At 44.4% G+C, this 25,158-nt stretch overlaps 1 protein-coding gene across 1 annotated transcript in view; it reads right to left on the minus strand.

Annotated features, from left to right (window-relative positions):
- The window catches only part of LARS1 (leucyl-tRNA synthetase 1), an 80,899-nt gene that overhangs the window by 24,507 nt on the left and 31,234 nt on the right, over window positions 1-25,158 (minus strand). Inside the window, exons 16-28 of the mRNA XM_053297446.1 lie at window positions 24,009-24,094; window positions 23,863-23,928; window positions 23,694-23,776; window positions 22,473-22,611; window positions 15,960-16,172; window positions 14,059-14,116; window positions 13,260-13,323; window positions 12,506-12,689; window positions 12,215-12,305; window positions 10,404-10,544; window positions 8,478-8,618; window positions 8,279-8,389; window positions 2,456-2,566 (exon numbers count right to left, since the gene is read on the minus strand). Coding sequence (XP_053153421.1) covers window positions 2,456-2,566; window positions 8,279-8,389; window positions 8,478-8,618; window positions 10,404-10,544; window positions 12,215-12,305; window positions 12,506-12,689; window positions 13,260-13,323; window positions 14,059-14,116; window positions 15,960-16,172; window positions 22,473-22,611; window positions 23,694-23,776; window positions 23,863-23,928; window positions 24,009-24,094 — 1,488 coding nt within the window. The remainder of the gene's footprint in view (window positions 1-2,455; window positions 2,567-8,278; window positions 8,390-8,477; window positions 8,619-10,403; window positions 10,545-12,214; window positions 12,306-12,505; window positions 12,690-13,259; window positions 13,324-14,058; window positions 14,117-15,959; window positions 16,173-22,472; window positions 22,612-23,693; window positions 23,777-23,862; window positions 23,929-24,008; window positions 24,095-25,158) is intronic.

The following is a 25,158-nucleotide window of genomic DNA, read 5'->3' on the forward strand; positions in this document are numbered from 1 at the left end:
AAGTGATGCACATTGGGACAAAAAGCCCCAACTGACCAGGAGAGTAATCTTGGGGTCGTGGTGGACAGCTCGTTGAAAGTGTCAACTCAATGTGCGGCAGCTGTTAAAAAGGCCAATTCCATGCTAGGGATCATTAGGAAAGGGACTGAAAATAAAACTGCTAATATTATAATGCCCTTATACAAAACTATGGTGTGGCCACACCTGAAGTACTGCGTACAGTTCTGGTCACCACATCTAAAGAAGGACATTGTAGAACTTGAAAAGGTGCAGAAGAGGGCAACCAAGATGATTAGGGGCCTAGAGCACTTTCGTTATGAGGCAAGACTACAACACCTGGGGCTTTTTAGTTTAGAAAAAAAGATGACTATGGGGAGATATGATAGAGGTCTATAAAATCATGCAAAGTGTGGAGAAAGTAGATAAAGAGACATTTTTCTCTCACACACATAACACTAGAACCATGGGTCATCCTATGAAATTGATCACCAGGAAATCTAGGACCAACAAATGGAAGTACTTTTTCACAAAATGCATAATCAACTTGTGGAATTCTCTGCCACAAGATGTGGTGACAGCCAACAACCTGGAAGAGCAGTTTGGATAATTTCATGGAGGAGAGGGCTATCAATGGCTACTAGATAGAGGGTGGCTATAGGCCACCACCAGCCTCAGAGGCAATACCAGTTGCAAAGGAATAACAGCAGGAGAGGGGGGCATGTCCTCAACTCCTGCCTGTAGGCTCCCAGTAGCATCTGGTGGGCCACTGTGTGAAACAGGATGCTGGACTCAGGGGCGTAGCAAAGTTGGAGTGGGCCCAGAGACAAGATTTTAAAATGGACACCCCCCCGCCCCCCACTGAAGCTCAGCTCATGAAGTAAAGAAATCTTTAAAAGGTTTTGTAAATTGTGGTCGATGCAAGTCATTTAATGGTAATGGTACTAGAGAAAGACATGGTGTTCTGGTAGCTCCAGGTCTTAACACTCACATCAATTTCAGAGGATGAATACAACTGAAAGAAGCCTGGGCGGGTGCATGGCTGGGGGAGCCAGTCATGTGACTTGCCACTGGGCCCCCTCCCCCCAAGGCAGTGGGCCCCCAGACAACTGTCTCCCCTTGCCCTATTATAGTTACGCCCCTGGCTGGACTGGATGGGCCTTGGGCCTGATCCAGCAGGGCTGTTCTTATGTTATGTTCTTATAAGCCAATGACATTATACGTGTGATATAATTAAAGGGTGTGCACGTGTGCGTTAAAAATGTATTCACTAGAATCCATGTAAGTTCTAAATGTACTTCAGCATTCATACTGGAGGTAGGTCTTATTAATTATAAGCTTAAATATGTCTTATTAATTATAAGCTTAAATATGCTTAACAGTTGTGTTTTAATAGTTACTAGAGATGTTCATGAAACATTTTTCAATTCTTTTTGAATTTGAATCAAATTCCTTAAAATTTATTTTGAATTTGAATCAAATTCAAATCCAGTCCAAAAATTTGGTTCTAATTTGAATCAAGCCTATTTTGGCACCTTTTTAAACCAATCAGGGGCCACGCAGGGGCCCATTGCACATGCATGGTGGCCTCCCAAATGGTCGCCGCAATGGGGGAAAGGCCTGGAAAGGGCTGAAGACCACCACAACCAGGCGATTAAAGGCATAACAGAGGCTAGCGGGGGGAGGGGATACCCTCCCCCACGGCTTTGGAGAAGGCCCAGGAGGGAGCAAGTAAAAAAAATTTTTTTTGGAAAAAAATTGTGAACTCCCCAAGCTGAACTGGGGGGAGGGAACGGTACGAGGGGGGCAAAACCAAACTGGCCCGGTCTGGCTTGAACTCAATCCAGCCACTAGCCACCAGCCAGCCAGTGCACACCCCTACTCTGTTGTGATCCCAAAATATGGAGCCAAATGGGAGTTCTTTCCATAGGTCATGATTTCCAAATTAAATTCAAAACAGTGAGATGTTTTTTCAGTCAAATTACCAAACTAGATAAAATAAGAACCAGTTTCATTCCCTCTTTTGATTCAAATGCTCAGGAACAGAGTGTAAGATCTGGATCGCTGCCAGAGTACAATTAGTAGTCTGAGCACTCATCTGAATTTAAAGTGCATTCTTATTAGGAGACGTTCATCTAGGAACTTGGCTAAAAATTAAGCAACAACGAGCGTTTTATGTAGGAAACTGACCTATTTATGAAGAGTACGACTTGAGCTCTTAAAGGCAGAGCAAACTGCTTAAATGTTTTTATGTGTGACTGGTGAATACTTATTGGCAATCAGCAAAAATATTTCATAAAGAGTCACCCACAGCCAGCAGGATGGATAAAAGCTTCAGGATACAGCTCCTGAACTCAAACATTTGTGTCATCTTCAGGACATTTTTAAAAGCAAGAACCCTGTAAGAAAATGAGATTGCTTTTCCAATAGATTGGTAGTAAGTTACAAGAAGGCTGACCTTAATCATAGCAACAAATGGCATAACCCTTTTCAGGTATTTCTTCAGTTCCGGTAAGGAGTTGAGTTCACTGGCAATTATTTTATTGTCTGGCAGCTGTCCTCCATTAGTCTACAACAAAAACACATCCAAGATCCAGTTATGTCACTGCTTGTCAGTTCTAGTTTAACAGGTGCACACATGTGTTCCTTATATCAACTTCTCCCAGATGGATACACAATTTGGTTTTGTAGATCTCTGCCTGCAACAATCCCTCCTTAAAAACCTCCTTATTTCCATAAAATCAATGTTTCTTCAGAACCCTTTAAATTCTAATTTCCTTTAAATACTGAATTTTAGAAAGTGCATAGAGAAAACCATATAGATAGCCTCAAAACTCGCTGTGTAAAGTCTTCCATTTTTTTATGTTCCCATACCCTAAATGGCATGAGCCACCTAATGGTGCAGCGGTGAAACGCTTGACTAACAAGCAGAATGTTGCCAGTTCAAATCCCCGCTGGTGCTATATCAGGCAGCAGCGATATAGGAAGATGCTGAAAGACATCATCTCATACTGCGAAGGAGGAGGCAATGGTAAACCCCTCCTGTATTCTACCAAAGAAAACCACAGGGCTCTGTGGGCGCCAGGAGTCGAAATGGACTTGACGGCACACCTTACCTTACCCTAAATGGCATGCCCTGTCTTAAATCACTGAGCAAGTGCTGCAAGGCTCAGGCCTTCACAACCCACCACATTCATCTGACCTCATTTACCTGATATGTAAAACTGTAGCAACAAAACTGCTTTACTCTCTCATAATCTGCCTTGACTTTCCCGCCTACTTCTACGTTCATATTTCCACTTCGTTTCCCTCAATAGGAGCTCCAAAGTAGATGAAAGACGACAGTACGTTTTATTCCACTAATAAGATCCAGATTATTCACCTCCACTATGGATTGATGGCAATGAGCACCAAGTTACAAAGACATGCTTGTTTCCAATTAAAAGGAAATTAACTATGTTACTGTAGTTGGAAGATTCCCCTTGAGTCCACAAATCAATTCGGATATTTAGCTGTTCAGCATGAACAGTGCTATTGTTCCTGTGTCACAACAGTTAAAGGATCAGTTCCAGCAGCTCAAAAATTCAGGGACTGCAGCTTTTAAAGCCAGATTTCTTTGCACTGTGTTAGTTATAAGACAGAAGAATTTACTGTGCTCCAGTACATCTCCTACAAAGCCAGAGAATTATCATATTCACCAAGGACTGGAGTAGGGGGTTTAAAGCTACTTGCCTAATAAGAAGGTTGCATTAGTCTGACAACCGCCGGTATTTCTGCAGCACAACTGGTGCTGAAGTAAATAACTTGCTTAGCTTTGTGTGTGCAAAAGATTAAGAATAATAAAGCTGAGGCCATACTTCATTTTCAAAATGTTACTACAAATGAGGTCACATGCAAACTTAATCATGCACCCAAAAGACCATTATTACTGAACACTGCAATTCCTGCACAATTCTATTAAAGCATGGGAAAGGCATATTTTTTCTCAATTGAATGAACTTGCTGTCAAGTTAGTTTTATTCAGAGGGAGGGAGGGAGAGCGCATGAAAGAGAGAGAAAGAGCACCAAGTGTAAACAGAGAGAATAATAAAATAGTAGCTTAACCCATGCAGAGCATCTGCGCGCTAGTACTTGACTGCTCTCCTTACCCCCTGCCACAGCCCCCCTCACCTCAGAGATCTCTCCACCCTCACCTAAGCCGCACTCCTGCTCCTCTTCCATCCCATTGCTTCCATCCCCCCACCTCTCTTGGTTGCGGCTGCAGCACTGCTGGTGCCTATTGGCCAAGCTTCAGCCCCCTATCTCCAGAGATCTCCTCACCCGAGCCCTGCTCCTGCTCCTCCCCACAGGAGCAGCAGTAGCGGTTGAGCGGGCCCTTCCTCACTGCCGCCACCATGGCCACTCGTACCCCTCAGACCACTGACAGGCCCAGGCCCGTCCCTTGCCTGCCTGCCTCCCTCCGCCAATGGCCTCAGTAGCCCCAAACAGCAGCAGTGGTTTACTGGGCCTTTCCTTGCAGCTGCCACTGCCACCATGGCCACTCATTCCCCTTAGGCTGCTGAGGCTGGGGCCCATCCATCGCCCTTTCTCTCTTCCTCTTCCTTCTTCTCTCTCCACTCGCTCTTGCCCTTTTTCTTCTCCTCCCTTCTTTTTTTCTTTATTTCTCTCTCTTTCTCTCCCTTCCCGAGTTAACAGATCTTGTTCATTTTGTTTCCTCATCTAATTCACACAATGGCAGCCTCCTTCTCCTGAAGGGGCTCTTTCCTCCCTCACGGGCCATCTCTTCACAGACCCCTGCCCACTATCCTTTCATATAGAGAGACTAGTATTTTTAAGCCCGTTAAAATAACGGGCGCTAGTACCTTTTTTGTTTTGTTTCCTTTATTCCTTCTCCCTCTCTCTCGCCCTCCTTTCCTTTCTTTTATTTTGTTCTCTCTCTTTATTTCCTTCCTTTTCTCTCCCTCTTCCTCTCTTTCCTTTCCTCTCTCTCCCTCTCTTCCTTCCTTTCTTCCACCTCTTCTCACTTCCATTTTTCTGTTTTCTTTCTCTTTTCCTCTTTTCTTTCTTTAACGGGCTCGCTCTTTGGGGATGGCTGCTCCTCCCTCCCTTCTGTCTTTTTTTGTCCTTCTCCCTCACTCCTTTCTCCTTTTGCTTTCTTCTTCCTTCCTTCTTTACTTCTCTCTTTCCTAATTTCCCTCCCTCCCTCCTTGTTTCTTTTGTCCTTTTCCTTCCCTTCTCTCTTTTCTCTCCTTCCTTCTTTCCATCTTTCTATTGTCCTGTCTCCCTCCCTCACTCCTTCCTTTCTCTCTCTCTCTCTGTCTGTCTCTCTCACACACAATTTAAGAATAGGTCCATGCCCTCTTCCTTTCCTAAAACAGCTGTTCTGCGAGATTTTAGCTATTCAAGTGCAGATTCGCGGGCTGGATTCGAGGGACAACCTGACATGCATTTGCGCACACATACTTCTCCATCCCCTGAGCAACCCATATAGCAACAGCAATAGCAATAGCAATAGCACTTACATTTATATACCGCTCTATAGCTGGAGCTCTCTAAGCGGTTTACAATGATTTAGCATATTGCCCCCAACATTTCTGGGTACTCATTTTACCGACCTCAGAAGGATGGAAGGCTGAGTCAACCTTGAGCCCCTGGTCAGGATCGAACTTGTAACCTTCCGGTTACTCTCCTTGTGAAAGCCTATTATATTATTGCCATGTGGTAGTGCCTCTAGCTGGCCTGAGGTGCTGGAAGCGACACTGATACAATAGGGGCAGTGTGCGTTATGACGGGGTGGGCAGGCTGTGTATGCCGCGCTTTCTTCTAGAGACAAACTCCTAGAGGGCATAATACCTACTCCGACCAAGTAGGATCCCAAGCGTAGGCCTGGCCATTTCCAGAGGTGTCACCGAGTCAATGCTGGGAACCGCCTTGGGGAGCCTTTGCCAGTTGGTGGAGCGCACCCGGAGGGTAGATGGAACAGCGGCCGCGCCTTATAGAAACCACTGCCCTTTGTAAGGTATGACTTCTATGTGCTCAGGCACCGTCAGGCACACAAAGGTCGCATCCCGCAGCCATGTCTGAGGCAGGGACCCATCCCCGTCTTCCACCTTTTGCACCCACAGCTATTCTGCTGCTCATTCGCTCTCTCTTTCTCTCACCCCCGCCCCCCACAGGATGCTGTATCAATTAAAGTGTTTGGCCCTAATTGGTGATAATGAGCCACTCCTCCCGAGAGATGCCTACGGTAATTAACAATCCCTGCCCCACCCGCTCCCGGCCCATTTGTTGTGCTGGCTGGAGGCAGGCCTGGCTTTCTGCCCATCGGCTGCTCAGGAAGGCTGCTCTTTATTAAGGGCTCCCGAGGTGCAGGTGAGGGGCGGCGCCTTTCCCTCGGGACGCCGGCAGCGGCCTCGCTTGCTCTTGCTTGGTTGGCTAAGTGGAGCCTCCAGCTTCAGGGGTAGTGTACCTGTCTGAGCAGCCGCTGCTGACGCTAGACAAACAGAGCTGGGGGTGTTATGTGAATGCTTTTCCTGCATTCTCTGCTTGTGAGTTTCTCTCAGCCCGCTCTTGGGAACAAAGCTCTGGACCCGATGGGCTCTGGAGGGCTGATCCAGCCAGGCGCTTCTCCGGCTATGAAGCCCTCCCCACTCCGCACACCGACTTCTTCGCCTCGCCCTTGGAATGCGCAGAGGAGAAAGAGTTTCTGAGCAGCTGCTCCTGTGTGCTGGTGATCTCGTGGCGGCCGTTATTATATATATATTGTTTGTGGTGCGCATGCTCCAATCATGTAGGTTGTTTTCCCACCCTTGGCCGTCGGGAGGGGGGTGGGGGCTTATAATTGGGCCTGTGGGGGGGGGATTGTGAATTTCGCGGCGTTTTTTCTCCCACCACTTCTGATGTTTCTGGGCTAGTTGCGCCTGGGCTGGACTCGCCCCCTCTCCCGTTTGAATGTGTGTGGCGGGTTTTTGGGGTTTTTTTGGCTTTGTTGGTTTTCGGGCAGCTGGGCGGGGGGGGTGTAGTGCTTAATGTCAACTTTGTGTGTGTGTGTGTGTGTGTGTAGGCGGGGTGTGTGTGTAGTGCTTAATGTTAACTGTGTGTGTGTGTGTGTGTGTGTGTGTGTGTGTAATCCCCGCCTATCCCCGGTCTACGGCTGGTTCCGCCGCTTCCGCCTCTGCCTTCGCCGTTTTTTTGATTTTGTTTGTTTGCTTTTTGCTGTCTCTGCCTTCCTCTGGATTCCGCAGCTTCAGGCTAGTTCCACTTCTGTTGCTTCTGCCCTTCTCGGCTCCCACCTCTCTTTCTTTTTGTTCATCATGTTCGTCATGCCGGTCTCTTCTCCCCACTCTTATCTCCTTGCCGCTTTTGCTTTCTCACTCCCGCGGGCCCGTTTTTTTACTTATTTTTCCCCCTGGTCTTTTCTGTTGGTTCCCCGCTGTTCTCTCGGTTCTCACGCTGCTGCCACAGCCCTCCCAGTTCCTCCTCTGCCGCCTCAGCCCTCCCGGCTCCCCCGCTGATGTCTCTGTCCTCCCGGTCCCCCTGTTTTCGTCTAACATGACCGCCCGTGTCTGCCAGTTTTCCCCACCGCCTCTTCCCTGTCTTTGCGGGGCTTCCCCGGCTTCTTCGTGGCGGCTGCTTCTGGCCGCCCAACATGGCCGCCTGGTCGCTGCGGTCATGTCTCCCTCGGTGTGTTCTGGGCATGCGCTCTGCGCATGCCCAGAACAGGCCAGGGAGGCACGAACACACGCCTTGGTGTCCGTCCACGGACGGACACCAAGGCTTTTATTAGAGAGGATCCCTCTCCTCTACAATCATCTTCCGACCAGTAACAGCTGCATTACAACTGACCTTAACCATCACAGGCTCCTCCTCCCTATCTGCATATGGAATGTCCACTGCCCAATCACAATGGTGCTTCTGCTTTCACAGGATCCTCCTCCCTATATGAATATGGAATCCCCACTGTCCATGGCTTCTGCTCGCAAACTCTCACGAGAACTGCCATGGCCAGGATTAGCCATGGGTATGCCTGAGATAATGATTGATAGATAGATAGAGAGACAGAGAGAGAGAGAGAGAGAGGTGGGATAACTGATGGCCTTGATTTCTGCATACTAGTGTTAATGCTTTGTTGTTATGCTGTGCTGAAATTCTGTTACACTGGTGTTAATCTAAGTTTTTCATTTTTATATAAGCCACCTTGTTGAACAGTTGATGCAATGGCAGAATATAAATATTTTAAATCCATAAATAACAAGAGGAGGAATTTGGATAGGATCATCACCTGATAATGCTTGCGCAGAACTGACAGTGTGGTGTGCTGCCATGGTGGATAGTTCTTTGCCACATAAATGGTGCAGTGGGATGGCTTCTTGGGTGCTTCTTTATTGCCCTTCTAGAAAACATTAAGGAACGCCTCTCTTAGCAGAGTGCATGTATCTTTAAAGCATTGTAGAAGGGAATGGGGTTCACAGGCCACTTACCTTGCCTTTAGCTGGTGCCATGTAACTTTTGAGGCGCAGGCGGATATCATGGGCTACCTCCATGAGGTACTGAGAAGAGCGAATCAATACTTCATCCACAGGGCCAGGCACTGGCCAGGAAGCTTTCATGATGGAGTCTGTCTTTAAATTTCAGATCAACAACAGATACCGGGGATTAGGACATAACAGCAGCTATCATGTTTCCTCTTCCAAATTAATCACAGAGTGTAATAGGGCTGTGCAGAAGTTAGGGTTTTTATTTGCACTGTAATCCCCCCACCATCAATCCTCAACAAATAAGCTGGCCTGAAGCCTTCGGACAGCAGATGCTTCACTGGTACAATCAAGGAGGTAACACAGGAACTGGGAGGCAATTATGCAGGAAGAAGAGGAGATTTGTGGGAAGAAAGGCAAGGAGACATGGAGACACAGAAATCTCCCTAGCAAGATCCACTGTAAGCCTCTTTTGATTTCCAAACATTCATCCAGAGGCTGTGTATAACTTTGAGGGGTCCGAGTCAGTGTTCCCTCTAATAAGGATTCCCAGATGTTGCCGACCACAACTCCCAGAATCCCCAGCTGCAATAGCTTTTGCTTGGGGATTATGGGAGTTGTAGACAACAACATCTAGGAATCCCTGTTAGAGGGAACACTGGTCCGAGTCCTTTCCAATCTTGAGCAGATGCTTCCCAAGGCAAATGGACAGAATGGGCTCAGCAGGAGCAATTACTCCACCATAGCTTACAAGCACAGCCTCCAAAGATTTTTACTGCTGAAGCTCTCCGTCCTCCTCAGCCAGCTCCTCAAAACAGCCACTATCAGTAATGCCAGGGCCCTACCACCACCATCACATCAGGAGATGAGTCCGGCTCTCCTAGGTAAGAGCTCTCCACTCCCATCTCTGTGGGAAGGACAGGTGCTCTTAGCATGTTTTAAACTTCCTTTTGCACTCATATTTGGAAACCAGGCTTCAAAGGTTTCTCTAAGAGATATGTTTCAGGCCACAGAGGACTGGAATACACAGGAACCTGCTCATAACTAACATAAGCAGTCTAGCTCTGCACTCTGATATATTTCATATTTATAACTGACATGCTAATGCCAAATGGCAGTCATGTTTTCACAACTCGATAACCAAGTTTGCTGATTTAAAGAAGCCTGCTACTTAAATTTTACCTATACACTATGGTGGTGCAGAAGAAAACATGCATTTGACATTCTTATATGGTTCATTTTAAAATTTATTAAAATGTATATCTGGTTTTTATGTTTTAACTGTTAAATTCTTGGCTTGTTTTATGCTGTAAACCACCTAGAGACTTCAGTAGTGAGCGCAATACAAATCTATTAAATAAAAATAAAATAAATATTAAACCCGGCGACTGACATCCAAGCAATGTGCTAGCGCAAGGATGTTTCAAAAGCTAGTTCTGCTAAGTTAGGAGCTTACATTGCAGACTAGTGTTGCACTTGCACAACAAGGCCCAGAAGTAGACTCCCACGACCTGTTCCGCTATCCTTTGGCACAAGCACAACACTGATCATCTCCGGTACTTCATGCAGCTCCCTAACATTCGTGCTTGGCCTGTTGCGCTAGCTCAGCATTTGCCTGGATGTCAGCCAGCATGTAATATCATGCATTGTGACGACTGCAAAATGAGGATAGCATGGCAAGTACCACCATCTCTGCAGATTCCACATCTCTTGCAAAATCCCACTGTCAGTGTGTCGTTACAGTGGGTACCCCAGTCTCCACTGAGAAGGACAGCATGAGAGAGTACAGAGTTCTCAGAAATGCTTCACCATACCTCCAAACCTAGGCCTCTGAAACATCCAGGTCCTCCCCCGACAAGTGCAGGCCCTCCCCCCACAAGTCCTCCCATCAGAATGGCAGGTGCATCACTAGCAATCAGTAAAAAGAAGTACCTTGCCCAACAGCGCCCAAATGTGTTCACACACATGAGGGCAGACTGGAGCTAAGTGGAGCGTCTGAGTTTCGATAAACTGGAGCACCAAATCCCGGTGCATTCCTTCTATAGCTAGTTCACGGTACTTGTCTTTTGCCGCCTGAAAGAGAGCCAGCACAAGCTCCATTAAGACATTCCAACCGTCATGGAAAAGCATCACATAAATGCCAATTTCCTTGCTTGAATCTGTCCTTAAAACGTAAACTACTCACAATTCTATAACAGATTATTAAAATGCCTTTAAAAAATTTTTTTCTTATTTTAAAAAAGATGGGATTAGAACAGAATGAAATTCTGCCATTTGGACATTATATAGCTTTACATTATGATAGCTCTTAAAAGAGACATCTATTGGCACAGACATAAAAGTCAAGCGTAACTGTAACTGTAACTGTATATTAGGCACTATCATTCTGAATGGCCCACATAAAAAGCTACCATTAAGTAGTAAGGGCGGTGGCGGGGGGGGGGAGACAATAAATATGATCTATTATTATGCACATAGTTCAGCCAGCCGAACCATACTTCGGAAAGTCAGCTGTGGAAAGGAGTCAGAGCAATTCATTACTAAGCAAAGCAATATGCTGCCGCAGACACTTTGGAGAGTTGCTGACACCTCATGGACTGTTGTGAAAAACAGTCTGCTCCTTAATGGCAGCACTGATACATTTTCTGATCCATCCATCCTTGATGAAAATTTGCTTTGTTAAAAAAAAAGAAAGAAAGAAAGGCGCAATGAGGCAAGGAAGCAATGCTTTTCTTTAATTATTTGCCCTCCCTCTTTACTGCCTCCAGTGACTATAATGCTTTGCTTCCCAAAGTGAAAACTGATTGTATGGGTCTTAATTCATGTTTACTTTCTTCCTGAACACAATGCCAATCTGTGCTCCATAAAAGAGTTAAAACGGGTCGGCCATTATGGGAAGGGCTGTAGGTCACTGGCAGAGTGCAAGATATCAAGCGTCAGGGATGAGTAAGACTGTTCCCTCTTCTCAGAAGCCCAAGGTTTCAGAATATTGGCCTATCAAGATGAATCATTTCCAGTCAGGTCTGACTGCAAGCAGCTAGACAGACCAAAGGGCTGACTTGTTATAAGGAAGCTCTCTCTCCCCCCACGCCATCTACTGGGAACATGAGACTCCACAGAAAGTGCAACAGTGGCAACTTTGTTTTATCTGCTGTGTTCGTATTAGTTCATGGTTGCTTATGGTTCAGATTCATGGTTTAAATTCATAACAGGTGGACCTTGTTATCCACGGGAGTTCTGTTCCCGCAGATTTCGGTGGGTAACAAAACAGTGGATTATGAGGCATCGAGTCAATGGCAATTGTGGGGTTAGGTTCCTGCACGGCAAATAGCTTTAAAAAGGCTATTGTGAAAATAATTGAAATGAAATGAAATGAAATGCCATACTGTGCTTTGCAGGGTTAAGCAAGAAATTGCAAGTGGATTTCTCTCTCTCTCTCTCTCTCTCTCTCTCTCTCTCTCACACACACACACACACCACAAAATGGCTCCATTTAATAAAATGGTGGCTGGAAATGACCTAGGAGGTCATTTCTGACCACCCTGAGACCATGGATATACGAAAATTAACCATTTTTTTGCTGTGTATACTGAGGTTGGGTGTAAATTGCCCAGCTGTGGATACACGGTGTTGGGACAGCGATTAACGAGGTCCACTTGTAAAGTGCCTCAACAGCCTTGGGCTAGAAGGCAGGATAGAAATTTTAAAATCTAACACTCCACAGAGCAAAGTATGCTGCCTACCTGAAATTCAAAGAAGCCAGTTTTCAGAGCTTCCTTAAACATCATCTTCTCATAGTTTTGATCTGTTTTCATTATGCCTGCATTCATTTCACTGTAGGGAAGAGCAGGGAGAAGGTAAAAGAACAGAGAAAGTTAGAGTTAGACCAGATAAAGGAGAAATACTAAGTCACTCATCTGTGATGTAACTGTACAGCACAAAACTGCTCAAGAGAGTCTGAATTTCTTTCTTAAAGAAAAAAGATCAAGATCTTTTGAGAAAACAATTGTAAGGTTGCTGCTTCTTCATGATACCTGACAAAGACTCTGTCATTGAAGGTGGTGGCAGGCCCACTTCTTAAACTGTCCCAGTTAGCAAGCATTTCCTTCACCCACTCCACCCAGGTGTACAGGCGGAGGATGCCAGCATCTGCCATGGCTTCCACAAAGTTTGCATCTTCAACAGTATCACCTGCATCAGCCAATGCCAGCCTCATGCCTAGAGAGGAAACAGATTTTAGTGTCTAGAGCTACTATGTACAAAGACAGCAAAGCCTGACTGCTGCTTTTCACCTCCTAGAGTATGCTAAAAGGATTCCTGCCCAAAAGACAGAAGTATCTAGCCCATCTAGTTCATTACTGTCCATGCGGTCTGTCTGTAGTGGCCCTCCAAGGTTTCAAACAGGAATCTTTCCCAGTCCTATTTGGAGATGGCAGGTATAGAACCTGAGACATTATATACGAAACGTTTGTGCCATACTATTCGCTATGGCCTCTCCTTCAGCAGGTAGGAACACAGAGCATGCCTCAAGGTATGCAATAAGACTTCTCTGTATACCATCCTGAAAGGCTGTTCAAGAGAGCTACCCTTTTCCAAGGGTTGGGAAGATTGCTAATTATTCAGACAGATCTTGCTCCAGTTGAGAAGGAGGAGATAGAGATAGAGATAGAGAGTACATAAATGTGTATCCCGCCCCCCCCCCAAATAACCATTCTGCCACTGAAGGCAGTATAATCTGTCTAGTAATGCAACATAATTTTTCAAATTTCAAGTTAATGCCTTTTTTACCATCAGCAGAAAACTTCTCAACAGCTTGAGTCAGAGTAAGGAAGTTGCCCGTAGATTTAGACATCTGCAGTAAAAGAAGATCAAAGAAAAAAAGTAGCCTGTCAATCTGTGCACTTTTCAATGGCGGAGGGGTGGGGGGAGTTCAAGGATGGCCTATCTATGAGAATAACAACCAAATTCAATGCCTGTAACTATAGCTTGCATTCTGGTACACATTCCATTCTATCCATCTCCGGTGAGAGGTCAAGGCCTCTATATGATTAATACGGAACTGAATAATCAACAGTATGCCTTGATTCTATGAGTCAATTTTAATATATTAAACATGGGACAGCAATAAAGCTCTGGCTTTGCTGATGTGTTGTTCCATTTTAAAATAAGTTATCATCTCAGGTGTCCTGCCTACACTACCAAGGCAAAACATTTCTATGGTTGGGATTGAAAAGTGAGATCTAGCACTTTGAGGAGAAGCTTCAACTACAGGAAAGTTCAGGAAAATTTCATCTTATAAACTTTCTGTACTTCAAAATACTGCAAAGATTTCTATTGGCCACACAAGGAGAAACTCTGGGATAAAACACTTATACTAAACCATGGAAAAATGAAATCCAGATATAAAGATGGATAACCAAGCAATATAAATACCTAAACAAACACTAAAGTTTCAGCTTGTACAGACAGAGAAATGCAAAAGCAAGTGGATATCTGCTGGATGAACGTATGACCACTGTAGAAGAGACAAGATTTGTTCTGCAAGTCCTGACTATCACAAGTGTATAATAGAAACAAAAGGTTGTACCTTCTCTGAATTCAAGAGGAGATGACCATTTGCTCTCACAGCTAGAGGCCATTTTTCTCTGCATTGAAAGACAAACATTATTTAATATTTACCTTTAAACAAGTCATCCAGATTTTAAGTTAGGCAGAATGACACTTCTAAAAAAGTATGCCCTGGGGATTACTGCACCCTTGAAAGTAACAATAAATGCAGAAGAAGTATTTTGTCTCTGCTATGTATTCATTAAGGATAAATCCAGATCAATGGAATACAAAATTAAGTGAACCAACAGAACACGGAAGAACCAGATGCTGTACAAATCAGGAAGCTCTGTTGTAGTTTGTAAGACACATGAACACAGATCCCATAACACCAGGCATATCTCCTCTATCTCAGAGCACCACAGTGTTCCTCCAAGACCCCCATTTACTTCTACAGTGCTTGCAAAGGAGAAGTTCCCAGTGGACTCTGCCTTCACTCTCTGACTGGGTCAAACATTATTGGGGGGAACCTCCACTTCAAATACGGGGCAGGGGTATCCAGAAAGCAGAACTGTCTAACTTTTACATTGGCTTCCCCTTTTCACCACTACCACCACTTTGTTTTGTCACCAAAACTGGCAATGGCAGTTTTCCTAGTGGCCCCAGGCTACCATTTTATTCTTTTCCCAGAATGCTCTCTCTGAACAATGCTACATCATCAAGAATTGTTTCCAGGGAGCATTCTCGGGGTGGGGGGGGAGGCAACTGCCAGAGAACCCCACCACCTCCTCTATGCCTCCCTTTTGCCCTCCAAAAGTCAAATTCACCCATCTTCACCACCTGCAACTGGGATGGCAAGAATGAGGCAATTTCAGCTTAGCCTAGGCTTAGAGTCTTCAATATTTCCTGAAAATGTATGATGAATCACCACAAGAAGTTTACTCATACTAATGATGTCTCCCTGGTTTCAGACTGGCCACCATCCACACCACTCAAAAGGAACAAAGTATGAGGCAGGTGGGGTTGGCAGAGGGAGTGGAGTTGAATTGCTGGCCTTCAGCTAGCCCAGCGAATGGGGTAAGTGGCTCTCTCTCTCTCTCGGTGCACGTTGCAGAGCCATGGCATGGTGCCCTCCCCCTCTATACTTCCTTTGTGTAAGACTAGCTAGTTACCAATGGGGCTGAGCAGGAGTTTTCTGCGCTCCCCAGTTGCCCTTGCAAATAAGTGAGTGGAGTCCTTTTGAACCTACTCTGCACTGATTGAGTTCAGAGGGCTGGGGATATCCTGTCACAGCCAGGAGGCACAATGCAGGTTGGGCAGTGAAAGAGAAGCGTAGAGTACACTGATGAGCAGTCCAAGATGGTCAAAGAAGCCTTACCCAATTCACCCTTTCAAGGTACACTGAATGTCAGGGACCTGAGGCACATAATCCTTTAGGACAAAACTCAGCTTAAGGTTGAACAATGATGTCAGGCCTTCCTTGACACACTTTCAGCCACGCCAAGGTCAGCAACATTAAGAAGGTGGCAGGAGACTGTGACAACTCACAGGTACATGATTTCAAAAGGCATAGTGGGATGCAGAGCCAGGGGAAGATGGGCAAAAATCACCCCTTCCTTGTTGCATACACAAAATGTTTTCTGGTGCATGCAACATTAGCCTGGATGTCAGCCAGTAAGTTCCAACAAAGTCTCACTTAAGTGCCAGTTAACCAAAACTGAGGAAATGGAACTGAGAACACTGAAGTAAGGTCTCCAGCTGCAGATCAAATTTTAAAATGGTTCTGACCTTCCAAATCAGGGTCTTTTGCCTTTATTATGGGGCATGGGAGCAGTTCACATTCACAATGGCCTGCCTATTCATGTTTCTGCTGAACCAAGGTAAGAGAGGCTTGTCAAGAAATGTGACTGAAGAGGCATGCATTCTGATAGACCAACCAACCTTTGATCTGGCCACATGGCCACGTGATTGTAAAGATAATATGACAAGTGGTTTGGAACCAGATCCTTGCCAGAAGCACGCAGATCAACAGGATACCAGAATTCAAATTCCTGCTTCAGCTTATCCAAAGTTTCCTTTGGGATTTTTGTTGCAGGGAATGGAGCTGTCTTAAAGAAGATGTAGTCCCAAACTTCTTTCGACATCTGATTTGCCCTGTGTATTGGGGTGAAGGTGTGGGAGTAGGGTTTACAAGGAGAAAAATATAATGAAAGTTACTTACAAGCATTCTGCTAACTGAATATACATCGCTTAGCTTCTGCATTTCATTTGACTGGATAACTCAGTTACCCATCTACACCAACTAGATTTCATGAACTACTGTGGTAAAATGATCCACCCTTGCTCTTAGAACCATAACCAATTTAAATTAACTGATTTTTTAAATTTATTTTTTAAACTAATTTTGGGAGTGCCAAAGCAAACTAAAGGGTGGAGTCTAGCATAACCTTGCAAGATTGGAAAAGAAATCTCATAAGAGATTAATCAATGTTTTAAAAGACAAGTGATAAGAGAAGGACAGAGCTAAGGTTTTGGGGTTTTTTGGTAAGCAGTCACAGAGGGGAGAGGGGACAAGATCCAGATTGGGACCACATCATTGGCTGGCGGGGGCAGTGCTGAATCATTTACCCATGGCCATTTCCCTGAACTGGGATGAAGCCGCACTTTGCTCTGAGAGGGAAGCTGTCAATAGTGTCAAAAGTAGCTTCTCTCCCACACAGCAGCAGCTGAGGGGGTCCCTGATCTGATTCAGGGCCACAGCAGGGGCAATCAGTTCTATCCCCCTGGTCCAATGCCACAGACTGGCAATCAGTCACCTTCTTCATTCTGTAAGAAAAAAGTGACAACAGGCTGGAATAGAGGGTGAGGAAAGACAGCGAGGCTGCTCTGCTGGCCTGGAGAACACTGTATTTAAGCTACGTATCTTTATTGTTACATTGCTACTTTTTGTTTTTAAGGCCTTTGTGTCTGAAAGTAAAGTAAAGTAAAGTGTGCTGTCAAGTCAATTTTGACTTCTGGCGCCCACAGAACCCTGTGGTTTTCTTTGGTAGAATGCAGGAGGGGTTTACCATTCACTCCTCCCGCAGAGTATGAGTTGATGCCTTTCGGCATCTTCCTATATCGCTGCTGCCCAATATAGTACCAGTGGGGACTCGAACTGGCAACCTTCTGCTTGTTAGTCAAGCATTTCCCCACTGCGCCACTTAAGGTGGGATAAAAGTCTGAGAGAGAGAGTGAGAGAGAGAGAGAGAGAGAGGGAAAGAGAGAGAAGCTGAATGTCCAGCTCATTTGCTGCCATGCTGAAATTTACAGTTGTCCTGCAAAGACATCCATAGACAACTTGGATCTGTGAAGGTCCAGGCTTCCTACCTGCCATTAAAGAATGTAAAGCAACATGAATTAGCTGTACTGATTGATTGATTAAATGCCGTCAAGTCAGTGTCAAATCTATCACATAGATAGATTCTCTCCAGGATTATCTGTCTTCAACTTGGCCTTTTAGGTCTCTCAGCAGTGCATTCATTGCTGTCTTAATCAAGTCCATCCACCTTGCTGCTGGTTATCCTCTTCTTATTTATTATTATTTTATTTATTTATTCGATTTCTATTCCACCCTTCCAAAAATGGCTCAGGGCGGTTCACACAGAGAAATAACAAATAAATAAGATAAACGAAATGGATCCCTGTCCCCAAAGGGCTCACAATCTAAAAACAATCTCTTTCCTTCAACTTTTCCCAGCATTACGGACATCTCAAGCGAGCTGGGTCTTCCCATAATGTGTCCAAAGTTTGGTAGTTTGAGCCTGGTCATTTGTGCCTTGAGTGAAATTTCTGGATTTGTTCTCCTGGCTGTACACGGTACCCTCAAAAGCCTTCTCCAGCACCAACGTTAAAAAGCAACAATACTTTTTCTGTCCTGCTTCTTCAAAATCCAGCTTTCGCATCCACAGTGTCGTGGGAAAAACCATTGTCCGAATGATTCTAATCTTTTTAGGTATAGACATATCACGGCATCTAAATATCCTTTCCAAGGCCTTCATTGCCAAGTGCTAGTCTGCAGAATATTTCTTGACTGCTGGTTCCTTTACTGTTGATGGTCGATCCTAAAAGGCAGAAGCTATCCACCACTTCGATGTCTTCATTATCAATTCTGAGGCTGATTGTGTTGGGGGGTAATTACTTATACAGCAGAATATATCAGGAGATAACTTATTCCCATTATAGCAGAATTCAACAGGGTCTCAGGGGCAATAATTTCTAAATGATAAGCATGGAGATTCATGTAAGGTTAAACTAATCTACTTTATTCAGAAGTACATGATGATAGGATAAGACCTATATCTAACTTCTGGCTACATGTTGGACAGAGAGAGACCTATAGAAGCATGGTGCTCAGAGAGATCTAGAAGCATTCTGGGAAGACAAAGATGACAATGATGAAGCAGTAGTAGTCATCGTTACTCCCAGGAAGTTCCTGAGTACATTCTGTCAATAGAGGGATCATAGAGGCAGAGATAAATAAGAAAAGAGAAGGAGACCCTAATTATCTATCTCTACTCCCAATGCCCCTAGTGGCCATTAGGGTTACTGGTGCAAAAGGTCGATACCATCTGGAGTTGGATCTCCAATAGGTTGCTGTACCTGTTGTCAACAGGTTGCTGTACCTGTTGTAAACTACCTGTTTGTAGTTTAGTCTTCTTTACATTTAGTCGTAGTTCCATTTTTTCACTGTGCTCCTTGACTTTCATTACTAGAGCTTGCAGATCATCCGCATTCTCAACTATCAGAGTGGTATCATCAGAGTAGCGCAGGTTAGTGATGTTTCTTCCTCCAACTTTAAAACTACACTCATCTTCTTCCAATCCAGCTTCTCTCAGTATATGTTCAGCAGATAAGCTGAATAAATAAGGAGAAAGTATACAGCCTTGTCTTACTCCTTTGCCGATCTGGAACCAGTCTGTTTCACCTTGTTCCGTCTGGACTATGGCTTCCTGTCCTGTGTATAGGTTTCTCATAAGAACAATGAGATGCTCTGGGACACCCATTTTTCTAAGGATATTCCACAACTTGACATGGTCGATGTAATCGAAGGCTTTTCTGTAGTCAATAAAAGCACATATTCACTTCTTTTGGGTATTCTTTGGCTTTTTCAATTATCTAGCATACATCAGCAATAATGTCTCTTGTTCTTCAGCCTTTTCTGAAACCAGCTTGAACATCCAGCATTTCCCTTTCCACTTAGGGCTCTAATCTGTGTTGGATGATCCTGAGCATTATTTTGCTAGCATGTGAAATTAAAGAGATTGTGCGATGGTTTGTGCAATCTGTTAAGTCTCCTTTCTTTGGTACGGGTATGTAAACTCACCTCTTCCAGTCTGTTGGCCACTGTGTCATTCTCCAAATTTGCTGGCATAGTTTGGTTAGAGCCTTGACTGATTCTTCTTCTGTTGCCTACCACATTTCTGTAGCTATTCCATCAATTCCTGTAGCCTTCCAACTTGGTAATGACCGGAGTGCTGACCTAACTTCCTCTTCCTGTACTAGAGGCTCTTGCAAGTAGGGAATATCTTCTAGAGTATTTTAGATGTTGACATCCCTGTTGTACAGATTTTCAGTATACTTCTTCAATCTCTGTTTGCTCTTTTCTGAATCAGTTACTATCTGTCCTTTGGCATCCCTTAACATACCAATTCAAGGTTGGAATCTCCTTCTGAGTTCAGAGATCTTTTGGGAAACTTTCCTTGTTTTTCTGTGTCTATTTCCATCCTCAAGTTCTTTACAGATGTCATTGTAGTACCGCTCCTTGTATCTTCTAACAGCTTTCTGAGTTCTTCCCTGAGGTCTTTATCTTTCTTGACTTTGGCTTCTCTCCTCTTCTTGGCAATTCCCACCATCTGTTCTGACATCAATTTCGCTTTCTTCTGTTTCTTGGACAGTCTCTTTTCACATTTGTACTTAACAACTTCTTTTATTTCATTCCACAGTTCCTCTGGTTCCCTATCAATGAGGATCAGAACTTCAAAGCGGTTCCTGATGTTCTCCTTGAAAATGGTGGGTACATTCTCAGGATCATATCATGGTAACTGGATAACTTTGTTTTTCTGCTTTAGCTTGACTTGGAACTTGGAGAGGAGAGCTGGTCTTGTGGTAGCAAGCATGACTTGTTCCCATAGCTAAGCAGGGTCTGCCCTGGTTGTATATGAATGGGAGACTTGATGTGTGAGCACTGCAAGATATTCTCCTCGGGGATGAAGCCGCTCTGGGAAGAGCAGAAGGTTTCAAGTTCCCTCCCTGGCTTCTCCAAGATAGGGCTGATGAGAGAGATTCCTGCCTGCAACGTTGGAGAAGCCGCTGCCAGCCTGTGAAGACAATACTGAGCTAGATAGACCAATGGTCTGACTCAGTATATGGCAGTTTCGTATGTTCCTAACTTGCACATAAGCAGTTCGTGATCTGTTCCACAATTGGCCCCGGCCACGTCTTTGCTGTTATAAATGAGCTCTTCCATCTCCTTGCACCAATAATGTAATCAATTTTATTTCTGTGTGCTCCATCTGGTAATGTACTTGTGTATAGGCACCACTTTGGTTGTTTGAAGAATGTGTTAGCAATGAAGAGATCATTGGATTAGCAGAAACTAATAAGTCGTTCTCCTGCTTCATTTCTGTTTCCTAGGCCATACAGTCCGACATTGTTTTCCTCCTTACCATTTCCAGTTTTGGCATTCCAGTCTCCAACCACCAGCAGCACATCTTGCTTGCATGTTCTGTCAATTTCAGACTGAACCTGAGAATAAAAATCATCAACTTCCTCTTCTTCTGCATCAGTTGTTGAGGCATAGACTTGAAAAACTGTCATGTTAAAGGGTTGTCCACGAAATCTAATTGATATTAGTCGGTCACTGACTGCATTGTATCCAAGTACTGTCATCCTTCCAGACTATGAATGCAACACCGTTCCTTCTTTGTTTTTCATGCCCTGAGTAGTAAACGGTATGATTTTCTGACTGAAAGTGTCCAATTCCAGTGCATTTTAATTTGTGGATGCCTAAGATGTCAATCTGTAGTCGATTCATTTCCTCTTTCATTGTGTTGAGCTTCCCCATATTCATGCTCCTTATGTTCCACGTTCCCATTGTAATTCTGTCTTTGCAGCTTCAGATTTTCTTTTCCCGCATGACAATATCAGCCGCTAGACATTGAAAAGGCTTTAGCCTAACTGCATCATAAACACCATCAGGACTCTGAGAGATCTTCAGCTCTTCCTCAGTAGCATGTTGAGTACCATCCAACCTGAGGAGCCCATCATCCGGCACTACATCGATAATCATTCTATCTTGTCGATCCATGTCATTTTCTTGGTAAAATTACTCCAGTATTGAAGGAGTTACACTGGCTGCCGATATGTTTCCGGGCAAAATACAAGGTGTTGGTCATAACCTATAAAGCCCTAAACACGTTGGGTCCTGAGTATTTAAGAGAACATTTTCGTCATGAACCCCACCGCCCACTGAGATCATGAGGAGAGGTCTGTCTGCATTTGCCACCGGCTCGTCTAGCAGGGATGAGCCTTCTCTGTTGCTAACCTGAGGCTTTGGAATGCACTCCCTAGTGAAATAAGAGCCTCCCCATCTCTGACAACTTTTTAAAAATCTTTAAAGACGCATCTGTTCACCCAGGCTTTTAACCGATATTGTTTTGATTGTTTTAATGTTGTTTTTAGAATATTGTTTTAAACATTTTAAATTGCTGTGTTTTAATTTTTTTAAAACTAATGTTTTACTTTTGTTTTTATCTTGTAAACAGCCCAGAGACTTAAGTTTTGGGCAGTATAAAAATATGTTTAATAAATAATAAATAAATAAAAGAGAGGAGTGGTTTACCATTGCCTTCTCCCACACAGTAGGAAATGATGTCCTTGTCATTGTCACTGAAGTGACCATCCTTCCTATATCGCTGCTGCCCAATATAGGTGCCTGCTTGGTTTAGCTGGGCAGTTGGGATGACCTTCGCACCTTGGGTGACCCTACTGGGAGTATGCCTCCCGACTTACTTAGTTCATCCCTCGCAGGAACACACACACCCCGCCGCCGCAATGAGGCAGCATAGCAGGATTTGGGGGGCAGCAGATATTTATCTTTAATATCATTACTACATGAAACATATACAGTGGTCCCTCGACTTACGAAGCACTCAACATCCGAAGATTTCAACATACGAACGACAAAAAATACCGGAAGTCGTTGCCGGTTTAGATGCGGCTTCCTCGACCTACGAATTTTTAGATGCGGTTTCCTCGACTTACGAGTGTTCCGGACCTCCGTGGATGCGCTTTTCGACTTACGAAAATTCCGACCTGCGAACGTGCGTTCGGATCGGATTATCTTCGTAAGTCGAGGGACCACTGTACTTGGTATCTGCACAAAAACACATGCCACTACTCCTTGTCACTCACCTAATTCCCAATGGAGACTCTCCTTGTCCATGGAGATTACCCTCCTGCAGGAGATGAGCAACTGTATAGAAGGCCATGTAGATAGTAGAATCAGAGAGAGATTCTATCAACCACTGCTCATCCCAAGGCAAACGACTACCTACAAGGTGACAAAATAAGTTTATTACAGAGAACAAAATAGCAATCCAGTTTCCTGGATTTACTGCAGGAAGAAAAAAGCAAGTTACTGGGACTTAAATGCCTTAACTGTCAGAAAAAAGCTTTCATGCTATGACGAATCAGCAGATATCAGATTCTCTCTGTTTGCATGCATTAGCATGGTAATGTGTTAACTATAGTACTATCTCAGAAGCAGAGATAAACAAGTCTGGACACTGCTTAGGTAAGGAAAGAAACATGGTTATGCTGTTCAGGAAGTCAGACTGATTAACAACATTCCAAGCCAGCTCTGAAGCAACACTCCCCATGATAGTTCTATGAATTTTTGGAAGGTGTTTCTACATGGAAGGCTGAACATTGCCCTGATCTGAGCTTATCATACACAGTGATAACTATTCTGCATGCACTGTCCCACTATGAACCAAACAAGATGATGGAGAGCCATGATCACGTCTCCAGTTTCATAAAAGTTTGACAAACAACAATTATGAGGAGTTCCCAATACATATCAAAATCACAGCACTGGAGGAGGGGAAGTTATCCCTTTTCCCTCATGACATTTTCCCCAGTGAAAATCATGGGCCCTCTTCTCCCTGAAGCCATTTGCCTCAATCACAAAAAAACCATCAGTTTATGCTAAGTTCTGAGGTTCTCATGGAACAGAGGGGGAGGGTTACATGTGGAAAATGGCACAGTGGGAAAATAGTTAAGCCTCTCCCCCAGTAAACTGGTTCTAATTAACTCCATCATCTTGCCTAGTTTGGCCCCATATCAGATGTTGTATTATAGCAATAGCAATAGCACTTACATTTATATACCGCTCTATAGCTGGAAGCTCTCTAAGCAGTTTACAATGATTTAGCATATTGCCCCCCAACATTCTGGGTACTCATTTTACCGACCTCAGAAGGATGGAAGGCTGAGTCAACCTTGAGCCCCTGGTCAGGATCGAACTTGTAACCTTCTGGTTACAGGGCGGCAGTTTTACCACTGCACCACCAGGGGCTCATAATTATGTAATATTATAATTATGTAAATTCAGTAAAATAACATTCTTCCTACCTAATCCGTAGGTTCTCGAACAGGCATGTTCCTGCAACCAACCTAGGGTAGCTTCAAAATTTCTTCTTGTCTCTTCACAAAATCTGGGGAAAGCAAAGCATGGATCCTTGCTACAACTTCTTGTTTTACATCTGACACAACTTCCCTGGTACTACTCCCCACAACTTACGTCTCCAGGGTTTTCAGACATTCATGAGCCTCCTGCTTCCAGTTTTCTTCACCATAGTCCAAGTACCTACAATCAGACAAAGATAGTTGCAATGAAAAAAGAAACGCCATGGGCACAGTTAAGCTGCCTCTTTACATCCAACTTACCACTGGTCACAAAGAGCCACCACACACTCATCTGCTGATCGAGATAAGACTTGCTTCTCTGGCTCCATGTAGATCATTGCTTCACCCTGAATAAAGAAAAGAGGTAGAAATGCAGTGCTATGCTGACAAAAAGTACTGTTATGAACTAAGGCAGTACCTTTGGACATGCAACTATCCTAAATTCCAGCCAAAATGTATGTTCTAATATTTGGAGGATACATCAGACCAGACAAGTCTTATCAACCTGTAATAAAGTTTATTTATTTGTTATTTCTCTGTGTAAACCACTCTGGAAACTTTTGTTGAAAAGCGGCATATAAATATTTGTTGTTGTTGGTACTCTTGTGCCAGGACCTCACTCATATTGCCATACAGTTGATGCACATAAGTGGGTTTCTGGACCATGAATGTTTATGCCACAATGGATTTGTTAGTCTTTAAAGGTGCCACGGGATGCTTAGCTGTTTTTACTGCAACCGACTAAGAAGGCAACCCCTCTAGAAACCACTGCACTGGAACTTGTTGCCTGTCTTGCTGTGCACTGTTATAAACATGGAGCAACGGCAGTGCAATCAAGGTCCACATAGCACCCTAAGAGCTATGCTTGAGAGCCTTATCATCCAGCTTAGTGAAGACGTATGTCTGTTTTAACAGAGCTGCTCATCAAGGCAAGTAAGTTCAGCCATGTATCCTTGTCCCATTTGCCAACTTTAGGATGGTGATTTAATTCCTATGGCACAAGAGTAGGACAATGCTGTATAGGGGCTTGGTGAAAAGCAGCCAAGCAACGTAACACAATGAATACATTCAGCAACAGCAAAATCAACAAAATCAGATCTGGCCACGGTTACCCACGCCTTAGTCACGTCGCGGCTGGATTACTGTAACGCGCTCTACGTGGGGCTGCCCTTGAAGAATATCCGGAAACTGCAGCTAGTGCAAAACGCGGCAGCGAGGGTGTTATCCAGAGCTGCCCGTTGGGAACATATCACCCCCATTTTGAAAGAACTGCACTGGCTACCGGTTCGTTTCCGGGTCCAATTCAAGGTGCTGGTTTTGACCTTTAAAGCCCTAAACGGTTTGGGCCCAGGGTATTTGAGGGACCGCCTGCTCCCAAGGGTTGCTGCCCGCTTGACGAGGACATCTGAGG

The sequence above is a fragment of the Hemicordylus capensis genome, chromosome 2, assembly GCF_027244095.1.
Source record: "Hemicordylus capensis ecotype Gifberg chromosome 2, rHemCap1.1.pri, whole genome shotgun sequence".
NCBI lineage: Eukaryota > Metazoa > Chordata > Lepidosauria > Squamata > Cordylidae > Hemicordylus > Hemicordylus capensis.